The 16,396-nt window shown below is 41.8% G+C and overlaps 1 protein-coding gene across 4 annotated transcripts in view; it reads left to right on the forward strand.

Moving 5' to 3' along the window:
* Nucleotides 1-16,396, forward strand: part of zfyve28 (zinc finger, FYVE domain containing 28) — a 126,441-nt gene that overhangs the window by 37,768 nt on the left and 72,277 nt on the right. For all 4 annotated transcript variants that reach the window (XM_069942203.1, XM_069942208.1, XM_069942217.1 and 1 more), the window contains one exon: nucleotides 815-2,146. In XM_069942203.1, the coding sequence (XP_069798304.1) occupies nucleotides 815-2,146 (1,332 nt within the window). The remainder of the gene's footprint in view (nucleotides 1-814; nucleotides 2,147-16,396) is intronic.

The following is a 16,396-nucleotide window of genomic DNA, read 5'->3' on the forward strand; positions in this document are numbered from 1 at the left end:
AATACTACATTGTAGTTACACTGAACAAACTTCACTTGTATGAATATATAAACTTTAAATTTTTTTCAGTCACATTCTTTGAAAAAATGTAACAATTGCTGTATCTTTTGGTTCCTCCCCTTGCACAGTCCCACCTGAGAGATGAACAATAACACCCTCTCTCCATTTACAGATAAAGCCTTACTAATATACTTAATAATATACCAATAAAGATAAAGACTCTGACTAAGCAGAGATAAGGAGACACTGTATGAGTCACCCCAAAGGTGAGTGTCTTCAACCAGCTCTTCATCCTGGGTGATGCCATTTTATTCAAACAAAACTTTTTTCAAACAGCTGCTATGAGCAAAGCACGATCAAGGTAGTCCACTGGCTAATATTTGCTCCAATCTTCATCAAAGGTGTTACTTCAGAGAACATTTACCTTTACACTACAAACTTTTTACCATATCTATTTATTTTTCTCAAGTATTTTTGTTGGTTGCTTGAATTCTGGACAACAGGGGTTTTACTGAACATTGTGATGGCTCTCTGGAATCTGTGGAATTCTCTGTCCAAGGAGAGGCTGCCTCTAAATATATTTAAGATGCAGATTTTGGCATGATATGGGTGTTGAAGGTTATTGGTGGGGGGGGGGGGGGGGGAGGGTAAGGCAGGTAAGTGAAGCTATCAGAGGAGGATGAGTATAAATGTCAGAGTATTTAATTCTTCTGTGTTTTATAGCAAAGCTAATTAATTATTCACATGTATTTGAGTTTTGTATCATGCCATTTTGCTCTTCCTCAATTCTTGTTTCTGCTTCCTCCCTAATTAGGGACCTTTTGCAGACCTTGACAGAAGATGAACTACACACACTTGAAAAAAATCTTTGCATATCCCAGGATGGTGAATTCATAGTTGACTCAAAAATGCACCCTGCTGTACCTCCATCTGAAGTTCCTGAAAAAATTGTACAAGATCAACTTTGTCTAAAAGCTGAAAATACAGAAGCTGAACTTGCTTGTTCCATGCAGTATGACGAGGAGGAGCTGGAGCAACTTAACCTAATGGTTCACAGGGTAGGGGATGAAATGTCATGTCTCCTTTCTCCACCCAGTGTGTGCCAGTCACCAGCTCACAAACCCATGTTGAGAGACCTCTCCAAGACGGGGAACACTGCAAACTCAGCATTTCTTGAACTTTCTGGAGTAAGGCGTGAAACTGAGGAGGAGGAACGAGTGTTTTTTATGGATGATTTGGATGGAGCAGGTGAGGACTTGGCTGGAGCGGATGCACCAGGAGAAATGTTTACTTGGATTGATAATCCTAGCTCACCTAGCAAGGAGGGCAAGTTGCTCCTCCACCAAGAGGAGACCGACTTGATAAGGAATAGTTGTGGTGAGGAAACCATGCAAGCAGAAGAGGTACTGCACAGAGAGACCAATAACGATTCACTACCTCTGCAAGGGCAAGCCAGCCAAAAGGAAAGTAACAATACAGAATTGTGTTGCAACTGTGTGGATGCAACTGAATCCAGTACTTACCTCAATGGTTGGAATGCAGGGACTGATGTGCAGCCCAGCGAAACTGCAGAAAAAATAGCTCATAGGACTGGTGGAATGAAAATCTCTGCAACTGTTATCTTTAACCCCAAATCTCAATGTGTATCTTGTTCCTCCAAAACAGACCATGCAATAAATACTGATTCTGGCAGTGACCAAGTTTCTTTAGAAGAGTCCTCAAATCAAAGCAATGCTGATGTGAAAAATGAAAAAAATCTTTCTGCACACTGCACTGCCCCTCAGGATAATAGTTTTGTAAATTCTGGGGGCTCTAAGGTACATGATCAACAGAAACTGAACTGCACATCACAGGGAAAGATAGAAAATGACAGTCCTGGTGGATCCTGGACAGAAGAGGCCAATAGCAAACAAGAGCCAATCAATTCAAAATGCAAGTGCCTGGCACAATCCTCAGGAAAATGCATGGAAGGGGAGCAGCAAACAGAAAAGGATATTGTTTGCCAACACCAAAAGATAGAAAATGGGACACAGCAAAATGGAGAAAAGGAAACTGCTAAAATATCTGTGGTAAATGATGAAATGGAGGTGGATGGGAGCATGCACACAGTTTCTGACCTTTTGGAGGACAGCCGAATTGAGCAAAGGTAATCACATTTACTGCTTGAAAGTGTTCCAACTTTACTCTATTTACAAGTATTAAAATCAGAGTTTGGAAATGTGCTTTGGTCAGTGTTTTAAAGTGAATTAATTAACTTCATCAATAAGGCAGGTTATCTACTCATTATTCTTATTGTTTCTGAACAAATTGGATGTTTAAGGCAGCCTTTTCAATGGGGGTGTATGGCCACCCTGGGGGGACATGGGCTGAAATCATAAATTTTTGGGGTTTTTTTATGCTGTCTGTTGGAGAGCAGTACGGAAGAAAGCATTAAACTTGACTGCTTCGCAGGGAAGGGGGCCAATAAACTCTGAGTAGTGTCCTAAGGAGGCTATAGCCAAAAAAAATGAGACTGCATGGTTCACAGTATTATTGCAGTGACGACATTTCAAAATGAATGAATTCATTATACAATGCTTCGTGAAAGATTACCTTTTAGAAAATAGTGTTACATTGCAGACCAGCAGCAAAAGAAATTCACAAACACTATTATTTTTAAAACAATATTAATAATATAACATCTTACTTAAATCTACCCCAATTTGTGTGTGTGGAATACCCAAACCATTAAGCTTATGCACAATTCTGAAATCATTCTCAAAGTTCAGTGTTAGAAATCATGTGTTGAAATTCAACTGATGCTCAGATGTAATTAGGAAGGTGGTGAGAGACTGAGTGATCAGCTCACCAAAAACCCACAAAACCCTGTCAAGTTGCTTCCCGAGAAATATCCTTTCATACGAATGATAACCCCCCCCCCTTTCTTTGCACAGGAGAAACAAAATGTGTGCCTTCCATGATGTTTCCAAAAACCCAGGCATGGGTCAGTTGAAGTGACCATCACAATGGTCACAATCCAATGTAGAAATTCTCCTGGCGCAGGTTTCTGTGGTGGTATCAAAAGTCTGCGTGAGGGCCTTTGTGCAAGTCTGCACTTTTGAGGGCTGGGAGTTCGTGCAGGTCTTGGCCCACCGGCTGACCTGCTTATGGAGGCTGGGCTAGTTAAACTTGCTAGCCACCATCTTCACTGTGGCTCGTATTGCTGGATGCACCAGGTTGTTATGGCGTCGAAAACCTGGCACCTTTATGCAGCCAGGATGATGGGGCGCCACGGGGACTTCTACCCTGAGACTAAGACAGCTGTCCAATACGTGGGGTCCTACTGCTGCACCCTGGGACAGGGCGTGGACCGACTCGATTGTGGGGTATGACAGAGCAATGTGCTGTAGGTCCATGGTAAATTCGGATACATTGGACGAGTGTCACTGCTGTCAGGCTGATCATGAGTCGATACCTCATGGAAGGCAGCCCCCACCACACAACCAGCCCAAACCTAACATCCCAGGGACTTGTCACTGTGTTTATGTGAAGGGGCAACACACCGGCTACCCCTACAATGAGCTTATGCTGGGCCCTACAGGGTCATCAGGGACAATGGCTCCACTTTCGTCCTCGACATAGGTGGTGAGGAGACCTTTACTGTCAACTGCCTGAAGCGGCATATCTGGACTGTAACCACTCCTCCCCCATGACACGGGCAGACTGCCCAAGTCAACGGGCAACAGCCTGATTGCCGGATCTTGGAGGGAGGGGGTGGTCATGTAGCAGCCTGCCCACGGAGATGCGGACCGGCCCACCAAATGGCTGAATGCGACAACTGCGTAGACCTGGAGATGACACCAGCTGTCGTCCCAGGTGACCTCCTACATGGTGGGAAGATGGTGCACTGTGGCGGGAACACTGGCCAATCGCAGGCTGGCGCTCCAATGATGCTGTGCCCTGACATCAGCCCCTGGGGCCCATACAAACGCGATGCCCTGTGCAATAAACCAGTCTCTACTTCAAGGCTTTGGTGTGTGTATTGTTCTTCTCCATGCCTACGTAGTGTGAATGCTACAACATCCACCCCCCCCCCCCGCCTTTTGTTTTATAAACCAGATTTCCAGCATGACTCATTTTGATTCTCTTCCATAAATTTTCATCTTTTTTTTGATCACAAAGCAATCTTAAATAATGAAAGGTCATTGGACTTGAATGTTAATCCTGTTGTCCCTCTGCAGGTGCTTCCTACCAAGTTGAGTAGTTCCAGTACTCTTTTTGTTTGCATTCCAAATTTCTGACATCTGAGGCATTTTTTTGGAAATGTGAATGTCTTGTTGAATCCAATGGGTGTTGATCAGGATATTGAGCTAACTTACAAACATCTCAAAGGTTGCCTGGTCACTGATACCTTTTAATACAATGATTTTAAAGGAAGGCAGAATTGATTATTTTTTATTATTGAAGCATTGTTTACAGGAAATTTAAAAGAAAATTGGAAATAAGGTGTCTCGTAGAAAGACTATCCATTCCATTATCCAATTTGACCTATCTGCTCACTACTTGTAACTATCGATACTTTCTCTATTTAGGGGAATGATTATTATAAACGTTCTACCTGCTGAAAATAGCCTTTTATTTTTCTAAAATTAAACTTTGTAAGAGTACATGTCCAAACTGTCAAATCTGAAGAGTACTTTCTCAAGTCTGCAATTTCCTTCCCACAGGATCCACGAATGTATGCCATTGCACACTGTTAATTTGTCTTTCCCATATGAGTGAAATGAACTTGCCCAAATTTTCTTTCCATATATAATAATGCTCATCATTCTTTTAAGCACTTCAAATGGTTAGTTTCAGAGAAAGGGTGAATAAGCCTGGGAATAGATGAGAAGGTGACACAATCAGACCACACAGAGAAACCAAGCCAATGCACAGTAATTGAGGGGTGGGTATGAAATATTAGGTCGTGGCTGGTATTTTAAACCTTAGAACCATAGAACATTACAGCACAGAAACAGGCCCTTCAACCTTCTAGCCTGTGCTGAACTATTCTTCTCTCTCGTCTCAATGACTTGCACCCAGTCCAAAACTCTCCATACCCTTCCTATCAATGTACCTATCTAAATTCTTCCTAAATGTTAAAATTGAGCCCGTGTTTACAACTTCAGAATGCAGCTTGTTCTACACTCCCACCAATCTCTGTGAATAAGTCCCCCAAATGTTTCCCTTAAGCCTTTCACCCTTAACCCATGTCCTCTGGTTTGTATCTCACCTACTCACAGTGGAAAAAACCTGCCAACATTTACTCTGCCTGTCCCCCTCATCATTTTAAATCTATCAAATCTCCCCTCATTCTTCTACGCTCCAGGGAATGAAGTTCTAACCTGTTTAACCTTTCCCTGTAACTCAGTTCCTGAAGTCCAGGCAACATCCTAGTAAATCGTTGCTGCACGCTTTCAATCTTATTGATATCTTTCAATAGGTTAGGTCATTGCCATGACCCCTTAAATTTGTTCTCCCAGTGGGCATTAAAATAAGGTGTAATATGAATTAAAAAGAAAAGATTTGCATTTTATTTATATTACCTCAATGATCCAAGGTGTTTTTGTCATTTTTGAGGGAAAAATTTCTGATGGAGCACACGTGTGTCGTATGCAAGGACCTGCACGTTGCAAAGTGATGTTCTGTTAAGTGATATTAATTAAATGTGTTATCTCATTTTCATATGCTTGCTTTATAAGTTGAGGATTTCAAAGCACAATATAGTAACTGTACGTTCTGCATGAGTAATGGGAAAGACTCTGTAGTTTCCCCATGATGTTAAATATTTTAAGTTTGGTGCTGAACTGCATGGGATTTTAATTTCATCAGGCATCAGATTTTAAACTAGTTCTCCATGCTTCACATTTTCCCTTGACATCTGTCCCTGTTGTTTGTGGCAGCAAGTCTGAATCTTGCCTTGTTCCACATTGCAGCATTGCCCTAAATGTTGTATAGAATAAGACCTCAATCTAATTATAATGGGAAAATTGTGCTTGCTTTTACCCTTGGCGTACTATGGGAATCTGGAATACAGGTGCTGCTAGCAAGTTAATTGAATGAGGCATTTGATGCTTCCAGACAGTAGAAATAAAAATGTGGGCCATAAAAAATTTTTTTTAAAATTAGGAAGAACCATTTGTCATGCAGAGTAACTTCTTTAAAGAGTTTTTAGAATGTTGAACCACCTTCTGTCTGCTGTAGATGTGAATAACCTGGTTGTTTTCATACAATGTGGGGTGAGGAATAGCTTGTACTGTCAGAATTCCATCCCATCCTTGCCTGTACACGGGCTCTTGAGCTTCCAATGCCTCGGCTGTTAACTCTAGTCCTGACTACACACATGCTAGATCAGCCATTGCCTCCAACAGTGAGCCCGACTGCCAATGTACCATAGCCCCTGACACCTCTGTTGATTCAGATACTTGTCTCGGGCCTGACCACCACCCTTCCCCCCCCCCCCCCCCCCGACCCCGGTTCCTCTGTTGTTGAAACGCACTGCATCATCTACCACTCCTTACCCTTCTTGATCCCCTTACGCCTCTCCCTACTTACCCCCATTTACTCTTTTGAGCTCCACATTTCTTCCCACCCCTAGCCCTCAGAGCCCTTCTCCCCATAACTGCCTTTTGATCTCCCCCATCTGCCATCTCCTCCCCCTCTGACTTCCAAAACTCCATGATTCCCCCCCCCCCCCACCACCTCCACATCATTTCTCAATTTTTGTTTCTCTTGTGCCCTTCCACCCCTATCCATATCTGACCTCTTGCCTGTGGGCACTGTGTTCCTCCCCTTGCCCCCAACCATTTTATTCAGGTACCTGCCTGCCATTTGCTCAAATCCTGATGAAGAGCTAAGGCTTTAAACATTGGTTATGCATCTTTGCTACATAAAGAATGTTGCATTACTTGATTAGTTTTTGTGTGAACTACTGACTGAATTAAATAATGCAAGGTTGGAAAAGGCACATGCAGAGCACAATGTTAGCCAAGGTAGGTTGGACCAATTTATCTGTTCTTTTGCTGTAAATAGCATTACATTTTGACAATTGAACTGATGCCAATTACTGACCATAAGTTGTCATTCGAGGCAAGAGCACAAATGTGGAAGGAAATGGAGGAGGAGGAGGGTACGATTTGCCCTGGATAATGTTCGAAATTTGGATCAAGAAGTAAAGGATTTATTCCCACAGTTGAAAGCTAATATCATTTTGAATAAATCTTCATTGAGAGAAACTAGATAATGTGTATGGATATGGGAAAATGTCCCACTGATTTCCTAAGGTTGTATTAAAGTTTCCCTATAACAGGTACAGAAATAGGTTATTCAGACCATTGAGTCTGTCCCATCATTTTATCATATGCTGATCCATTTTCCTACTCGGTCCCACAGCTTGGCCTTCTCTCCGTAACCTTTAATACTGGCTATAAATCTTGGTCTTATGACCCAACTGCCTGTAGCAACTGTTATGTACTAGATCAGCAACAATGGAAATTCACCAAGACAATGGTATATTCAAAACAATAATTTTCTTAATAACTATTAATAGGTTAATGCTTTTTACTTAACAATAACTTCACCCCACTGTGCAAAAATGTGTGCGGCAAAACCATTATCGCTTGGGCATAATTCAGAAGAGACGATTTTCAAGATCAGTCAGTTTTGTTTTGAAACTCAGATTCTTTAAATTGTGGCTCAAAAGCAATTATGGAGTAGGTGTGAGGTATCAGTCTTCTCAAATTCACGAGGTAGAGTAATTTTCAGAGAATTCTTTCTTTATCTGAATGATTCCCCCCTCCCACCCCCTGCATGGAGCTTACAGTACTTGTGCTTTCTTCCTTGATGACTTCACAAACTCAGATACGATATTTACGATTTAGAAACCAGAATGATCTTGCTTTCTTTCACCCAGAATTGGGTCAGTCACATGTGGCTATTTAAAATGCCACTGCTTCACTGCTCACTCTCTTGACCAAGGAAAGCAAAAAAAAAATGGTCATCCCTCTGGAGCCACTGTCAATCTTTGTGTTACTCACAGAATGTTATGGCATTTCAATCACATGCGACTTACAGGATGGGCAAGCGACTTCTGGTTTCAAAAGGTTTCTATTTTTGGTAATATGTTCTCTGAAATGTCTTTAATTATGCGACATGACATTATTGCTGTCTTGGAAGTTCAAATTCCAAAAGTTTATGGTCTAATGTGATTCAGAGTTGTCTGCACCGCTCAACCAGCAAATGGCTTCCTTGCATACACAGCTGTTTCTTAAGCAAACATGATTGTTCCAGCAATTGAATGGACAATTGACATTATTGCTGTCTTGGAAGTTCAAATTCCAAAAGTTTATGGTCTAATGTGATTCAGAGTTGTCTGCACCGCTCAACCAGCAAATGGCTTCCTTGCATACACAGCTGTTTCTTAAGCAAACATGATTGTTCCAGCAATTGAATGGACAATCACTTCAGCTCTGACTATTTACACAGCTTCCACTAAACAATGGCTTAACAGACATTTTGACTTTCAAAATGGTTTCTCTCTGAGTGTAATTGTGTCTCTGCAAGTGTGCCTTGTCCACCCTAAAACTAACTTTGCTAAGAAATGTGTCTACTATAATAACTAAAGATTAATTCCACAAATCATCCTCTGGCAAAAGAAATTTCTCCGCACCTCTTTTTTTTTAAATGGAAGCCCATCAATTCTGAAGGTGTGCCATCTTGTCCTGAATGCTCCCACTGTGGGGAAATAACCTTTTGACATCTACTCTGTCCATGCCTTTCAACATTCCAAATGTTTCAATGAGCTCCCCTGCCATTCTCCTAAATTCCGACGTGTACAAGCCATCAAACATTTCTCATATGATAATATTTCATTTCCAGAATAATTCTTGCAAACCCATTGAACCCTCCCTAATGTCAGCACATTCTTTCTTACAGTTAGCAGTTGTATACAAATGTCCAAACAGTAGCTGGAATGTGGACAGCAAATTACAACAGCAAATATAAAAGGTGTGTCAGAAGGGCAGTGGTTTGTCCCTCTTTCCCCTCCCCCTCCCCCCCATGATGCTGACCCTGGCATTGGCTGATTGGCAGGAAGCAGAGAATCGAAATGCAGGGATCACATTCTGGTTGGCTACCAGTTGCTAGTGGTGTTCCATAAGGGTCACTGTTGGGCTGCTTCTTTTTATATTAATGATTTAGATTATGGACTGAAAGGCTTTGTGACCAGGTTTTCAGATGGTGGGTGGAGGAGCAGGTAGTGTTGAGGAAATGGAGGCTGCAATAGGACTTGGACAGATGAGGAGAATGGGCAGAGAAGTGGCAAATGAAACACCATGTCGGAAAGTGGACGGTCGTGCACTATGATTGAAAATATAAACAAGCAGATTTTTTTTCTGAATGGGAAGAAAATGGAAAAATACTCAGATACAAAGGGACCTGGTGCAGAATAGCTTTCTAAACACCTTCTCCCTTGTAATACAGTAGTAACTGCATACACTTCCCTTCACTGATTTGCCTACATTTAACTCCTCTGTCATCTCCTTGTCTCCCATTATTATTTTGCTTGTCATTTTTTAGTGATCCTACATCTACTCTCACCTCTCTTTTACTCTTTATATTCTTGAAGCCTTTTGTATCCTCTTTGATATTATTTACTAGACTACTTTCATACTTCATCTTTTCCCTCATGGGTTTTTTAATTTGCCTTCTGAAAGCTTTGAAAAGCTTCCCAGTCCTTTATGTTCCCAATCATTTTTGCTTCCTTGTATGCCCACTCTTTTGCTTTGACACATCAGCCACAATTGTGACCTTTTTCTATTTGAATATTTCCTTTTTTTCATATGCATTTATCCTGCACCTTATTTCTTGCAGAAACTCCATCCATTGCTGCTCTGTCCTCTTCCCTCTTAGTGCCTCCTTCAAATCTACTTTGGCCAGTTCCTCTCTCATGCCACAATAATTCCCTTCACTCCATTAAAATACCAACACATCTTGCTTTAGTTTCTCCTTGTAAAATTTCAAATTGAACTTGATCATATTGTCACTGGAGAGGTTTGTGAACACAAGCAATAGAAGCAAGCAAAAGAAACAAACATGACCCTTCAAACCTCCCCTGATCCAATAAGATCATGGATAATCTTGTACTGCAAATTCCACTTGGATTCTCTATTCCTGTGGTGTCCAGAAATGCTTCAAACTCAACCTGACCAAACTCCATAATTACACATTTAAAGATCCAAAGATTCACAACTTTCTGCACATAAAATTGTTGTATGGTCACTGCCAATCAGATTTAGATTTTCCAGCCAGGAAAATGTATCTCAGCATCTACTCCTACATGATCTTGTACTTCAATGAGATCATTCACTCATTTTTGAGGTTTGGGAACACCGTCCAATTCCACAAAATCTCTTACAGCAAATTCTGGCCTATTAACTATCATTATTTTCTTACAGTTTTAAGATTTGATCTGGTCTGAAAATGTTTTATCCAAAAATAGATCTAAGAAGTATTATTTGATTACATACTGAACCTGAGCTGAAAATGTTTCAGCAGATGCTATGTGCAGTTTTGATCTCCATTCCTATGGAAGGTGATGTATGACCAGTACAGCAGGGTTTCATTAGATTAATTTTTGGGCTTACGCGGTGTCCGATGAAGAGAACTGCACTCACCAGAGTTCATAAAAATGGAGATGCTCAAGATTTACAGGAGACATTGTCAGTGTAGGGTTTAATGTTTGTTTCCTTGGCCTTGGGAGTCCAGAACAAGATGGAAAGGTGTTTGAACACAAAGCAATCTAGAGATTAAGGGGACTGGGGAGGAAACTGGCCTGCTGAGTGTATATTATAGACCCCTCCTCCTTTCTCTCTTCGCCCCCCCCCCCCCAAAAAAAAGTAACAGAGACATTGAGGAGCAGACAGGGAAGCAGATTCATGAAGTGTGCAAAAAAATAAGGTTGCAGTGATGGGTGATTTTAACTTTACTATAATATTGATTGGTACAATTTTAGAGTGAAGGTTCTGGGTGGAGTAGAATGTATTGGGTGTGTTCAGGAAAGCTTCATAACACATTATGTAGATAGGCCAACTAGAGGAGATGCTATATTTGACCTGGTATTGGAAAATGAACCAGGTCTGGTGTCTGATCTCTCAGTGAGCGAACATTTCAGAGAAGGTGATAGATGGTGGGTAAATCTGTGGAATTTGTTGCCACAGCCAGTTGTAGAGCCCAATTCATTGGGTGTATTTAAGGATTACCTTATTATCTGGGGCATCAAAAGTTATAGGGAGAAGGCCAGGCAGTGGGGAAAATGGATGAGCTCATGATTAAATGGCAGGGCAGACTTGATGGGCTGAATAGCCTATTTCTGCTCCAATATCTTATGATCAACTCTCTTTTACCAGAGTGCTGGATGTGAAATATAAAGTGTTCACAATCACTACTCTGGAGACGAAGTCTTGGAGAACAGGTTCAGCTTTATTTCGAGTCTGCAAAGTCAGGTATCCCTGGTCTGGAGACACACAGGAGGTTCAGAATCATCACTTCTTTGTACAGTCTCGCGCTCAACATCACCCCACCTTCATTTACCTTCTCCCAATCAGAATCCCAATACATTACAACATTCTCTTTCTCCCTTCCATCAATCAAGGTATCACTCAGTTCCTCCCTCTTCAAACATTGCATGTTATGTTAATTAGTTCATTGCCTCCTTTGGGGCATCTAAGTTAATATTTATGTCTCTATTAAGCAAGCGCAGTACTAGCTATAGACAACTTTAGGTCACTGTACCAGCCTGAACCAGATCCTTGCATCCTTGGGGCTCGAAATAAGAAGGGGCCACTAGCTAGTACTGTCTACTCTCAAGCTCTAATCTACATACTTTGCATTCCATCACTTTTCACAGAATGGTGCGAGTTTAATAACCTTCAACCATTTTTCACAATTCCTTATTTTCTCTTTACCATGTATTTCTGATTAAACTGCATTATTGTTCACCTTTTGTTTCCTCAAATTGCTGTAACAGAGTTGAATTTGTTGTTGTTCATCTGCCATGGGGTTTTTAATACCATCTGCTTCACTCCAGTAGCTGAACAAATTAATCTAGTGATAATACATCGTAGGATGGCCAATCCAATAAATAAGCCAACTGGAATCATTAAACCATATATAGCAAGAAACATAGAAGACAGGAGCAGGAGTAGGTCATTCAAGCCTGCTCCACCATTCAACGAGATCATGGCTGATCTTAAAGTTCAGTACCCCGTCCCCGCCTTCTCTCCGTAACCTTTAATACCCTTATACTGAAGAAATATATCTAATTCCCTCTTAAATATATTTAATGAACCTGCCTCTACTGCCCTCTGTGGCAATGAATTCCACAGATTCACCAGCCTCTGGGTCAAGAAATTCCTCCTCATCTCGGTCCTAAATGGTTTGCCTATTATCCTCGAACCATGGCCCCGGGTTCTGGACACCCCCACCATTGGAAACATCCCTTCCGCATCCATTCTGTCCAGTCCTGCCAGAATTTTATATGTCTCCATGAGATCCCCTCTCAATCTTCTAAACTCCAGCGAGTACAACCCCAATTTGCGCAATCTTTCCTCATAAGTCATTCCTGCCATTCCAGGTATCAGCCTGGTGAATCGCCTCTGCCCTCCCTCCATTGCAAGAACATCCTTCCTTAGATAAGGTGACCAAAACTGCACACAATACTCCAGGTGGGGTCTCACCAAGGCCCTGGACAGCTGCAGTAAGGTATCCTTGTTCCTATACTCAAACCCTCTTGATAAGAAGGCCAACATACCATTTGCCTTTTTAACTGCCTGCTGTACCTGCATGCTCACCTTCAGAGACTGGTGTACAAGTACCCCTAGGTCTCTCTGCACTTCCCCATCTCTTAATCTATTGCCATTCAAATAGTAATCTGCCCTCCAGTTTGTATTACCAAAATGGATAACCTCACATTTATCCACATTATAGTGCATTTGCCATGTATCTGCCCAGTCCCTCAATTTATCCAAATCACTCTGGAGCTTCCTGACCCCCTCTTCCGTGCACACAACCCCTCCTAGCTTAGTGTCATCTGCAAATTTGGAGATATTACATCCAATCCCCTCATCCAGATCATGAATGTAAATTGTGAACAGCTGGGGTCCCAGTACAGATCCCTGTGGCACCCCACTGGTCACCGCCTGCCACTCAGAAAACGAGCCATTTATCCCAATTCTGTCTTCTACCTGCCAGCCAGTTCTCAATCCACATCAATACTTTGCCCCCAATCCCATGAGCCTTGATTTTGTAAGCCAGTCGTTTATGCGGGACCTTATCGAAGGCCTTTTGGAAGTCCAGGTACACCACATCCACTGGCTCTTCCCCATCTATTTTACCTGTCACCATCTCAAAGAATTCCAATCGATTTGTCAAGCACGATTTACCTTTTGTAAATCCATGTTGACTCTGTCCGATCCCTTCTCTGCTAGTCATATGCTCCGCTATTACATCCTTAATAATGGATTCCATCATTTTGCCCACTACTGATGTAAGGCTCACCGGCTTATAATTCCACGCTTTTTCTCTACCCTCCTTTTTAAATAGTGGGGTAACATTAGCTACCCTCCAATCCATGGGTACTGATCCTGAGTCTATCGAGTTCTGGAAAATAATTCTTAAAGCATCTGCTATCTGAATAGCCACTTCCTTAAGTACCCTTGGATGTAGATTATCAGGACCTTGGGATTTATCTGCCTTCAATCCCATCAATTTCCCCAAGACCATGTCCTTAGAGATACTGATTTCTTTCAGTTCCTCCCTTGCATTAGTCTCTATGTTTCCCAACATCCTTGGGAGGTTATTTGTATCCTCTCTTGTAAAAACAGAACTAAAGTAAGAATTTAATTGGTCTGCCATTTCCTTATTCCCCATTATATATTCCTTAAGGTGCATTAACCATGCGCCCCAACCTCCGAAATTCCAATCTCCCCAAGTACCTCCTTTTTTTATATTTTTCTCTAGCCTCCTGGATCTTCTCTATACTTTTTAATGTGGACCACCAAATCTGAGATATTAGCTGATTCATCCGGGATGTATGTGCAACATTCAGAGCCAATTAAAGTACAAGTTCCCTCTCTCTCTGCTAAAATAAAATCAAAAGCCATGTGTTTTTGGAGGACTGTAAGTCGCATGGTGGCCATTCTGCATGCATTTGGAAACTCCTAGTTGGTTCCTCAAAAGGAAGCAACACTCCAGACTGAGGAGTTGGTGACTTTGTTGGTTTTGTACCCTTTGTATTTGTCTTCAGTGGTTGGATCAATGTTGCTGGGCAAGGTATATAAATCAAATAATTTGTGTAGGGAGGGAGGGACTGCTACTTAGGGGACTCCTGACTTGCCATGGTGTGGTATTTTCACACATACCCAACAATCTGTTTGATTTTGGTTCTTAGCATAATTAGTACATAGAGAGATAAAAGAATTTTTAGGTTCAACACGCAAAGTTATGATATGTATAAGTACAAATTGAAATAGTAAGCGTAAAAGTTACATTATTGTAGTTTTCTTTTCTGTCCCTTTTTACTGACCAGGTATTCTATTGCTTTGTGTAGAGCCAATGAGATAGCACCCACCTGTTGCTAAGACAGGTAAACTGGAATGTATCCATGTCGCTGCTCAGAGAGGAGCTGATCTGCTTCATCATCAGCCTTTCAAAACACTTCATCACTGTTTTTGGAAGTGCTACTGGTTGGTAGTCATTAAGGCAGGTTACTACACTCTTTTTGGGTACCGGCATGTTTGATGCCTGTTTGAAACAGGTAGGTACCACGCTCTGCTGGAGTGAGATATTGAAGATCTCCGTGGATACATTGGCAAGTTGGTCAGTACAGATTTTTAATGCTCAGCTGGGTATTCCATCTGGGCCAGAGGCTTTCCTCAGATTCACTCCCCTGAAGGCATCATTCAGAAAGTAAAGAGCTGTGGACTCCAAGGAAGCCTTGCCTTGTGGATACAGAATTGACTTGCCTAGTGAAGGCACTGAGTGATTGTGGATGGTTCATGTTCTGCATGGAAGTCTGACCAGTAGTGTTCTGGAAGAATCTGTTCTGGGACCCACCCCGGTGTGATTTTTGGAAAGGATCTCAATGAAGAATGGAAGGGTGGCTTAGTAAGTTTGAAGATAACATGAAAGTGGATGGTGTGAATACTCTGGAGGGTTGTAGTAAAGGAATATGATATGCAAAGCTGGGCTGAGAAGTGGAAGATGGAGTTTAACCCAGAAAAAAGTGAAATAGTTCATTTCAGTAGGTTAAATTTGAAGGCAGGATACCATGTTTATGGGAGGATCCTGAGCAGTGTTGATGAACTGAGAGAACTTGTAGTCCATGTCCATAGGATACTCAAAACTGCTGCACTAGTTGATAATGCTAAGAAGGTGTATGGTGTGTTGGCCTTCATTAACTGTGGGATCATGTACAGGAGCTGCGAAGTAATGTTGCAGCTGTACAAGGACTTAGTTAGACCCCACTTGGAATATTGTGTTCAGTTTTGATCACCTTACTAGAGGAAAGATGTGGGTACTATGGAGAGGACGCAGATGAGATTTACAAGGATGATGCCTGGATAGGAGAGCATGAGGTTGAGTGAGCTTGGTCTTTTCTCCCTGGAATGACAGAGGATGAGGGGTGACTTGATAAAGGTATACAAGATGATGAGAAGCATTGAGCATGTGGATGGCCAGAGGCTTTTTTCCAGGTCTGAAATGGCTAACACGAGGGAGCATAGTTTTACATTGCTTGGGAGCACAGGGGGATTTTGCAAGCAAGTTTTTTTCACGCAGGGTTGTGAGAGCGTGGAATGTGCTGCTGGCCATGGTGGTGGAGGCAGGTACAATCGGAAGTTTTTGGAGACTATTAGATAGGTACATGGAATTGAGGGTTATGCAGTGGAGAAATCCTAGGCAGTTATTAGAGTAGGTTAGGTTTGAACAATGCTAGGTAGAAGGGCTTATAATTTTCTATGCATAGGATCATTCTGGGTTTTGTGCAGCTAGGTAAATTTAACCATATAACCAGATGACCATATAACCATTTACGGAGCGGAAACAGGCCATGTTGGCCTTTCGAGTCCGCACCGGTTCACTGATTTTGTGTGCTCTCTTCAGGCATTGGTCCTGGTAGATCTTCATTCAATAACGATGCAGGTGGAATCTTATTGAAATTGAAAGCAAGATTGTTGTCCTGGCACCACACAACCAGATTCTTGATCTCCATCCTGCTTTCTGACTTGTTGGGACTTCTAATTTAATTCTAGTTCTGGTTCTACTTTATGGTTATTTTTCAGTGGCAATAGGAGATAAAATGGTATTCCAAAGAAATCAA

Source organism: Narcine bancroftii, chromosome 1 (genome assembly GCF_036971445.1).
Source record: "Narcine bancroftii isolate sNarBan1 chromosome 1, sNarBan1.hap1, whole genome shotgun sequence".
NCBI lineage: Eukaryota > Metazoa > Chordata > Chondrichthyes > Torpediniformes > Narcinidae > Narcine > Narcine bancroftii.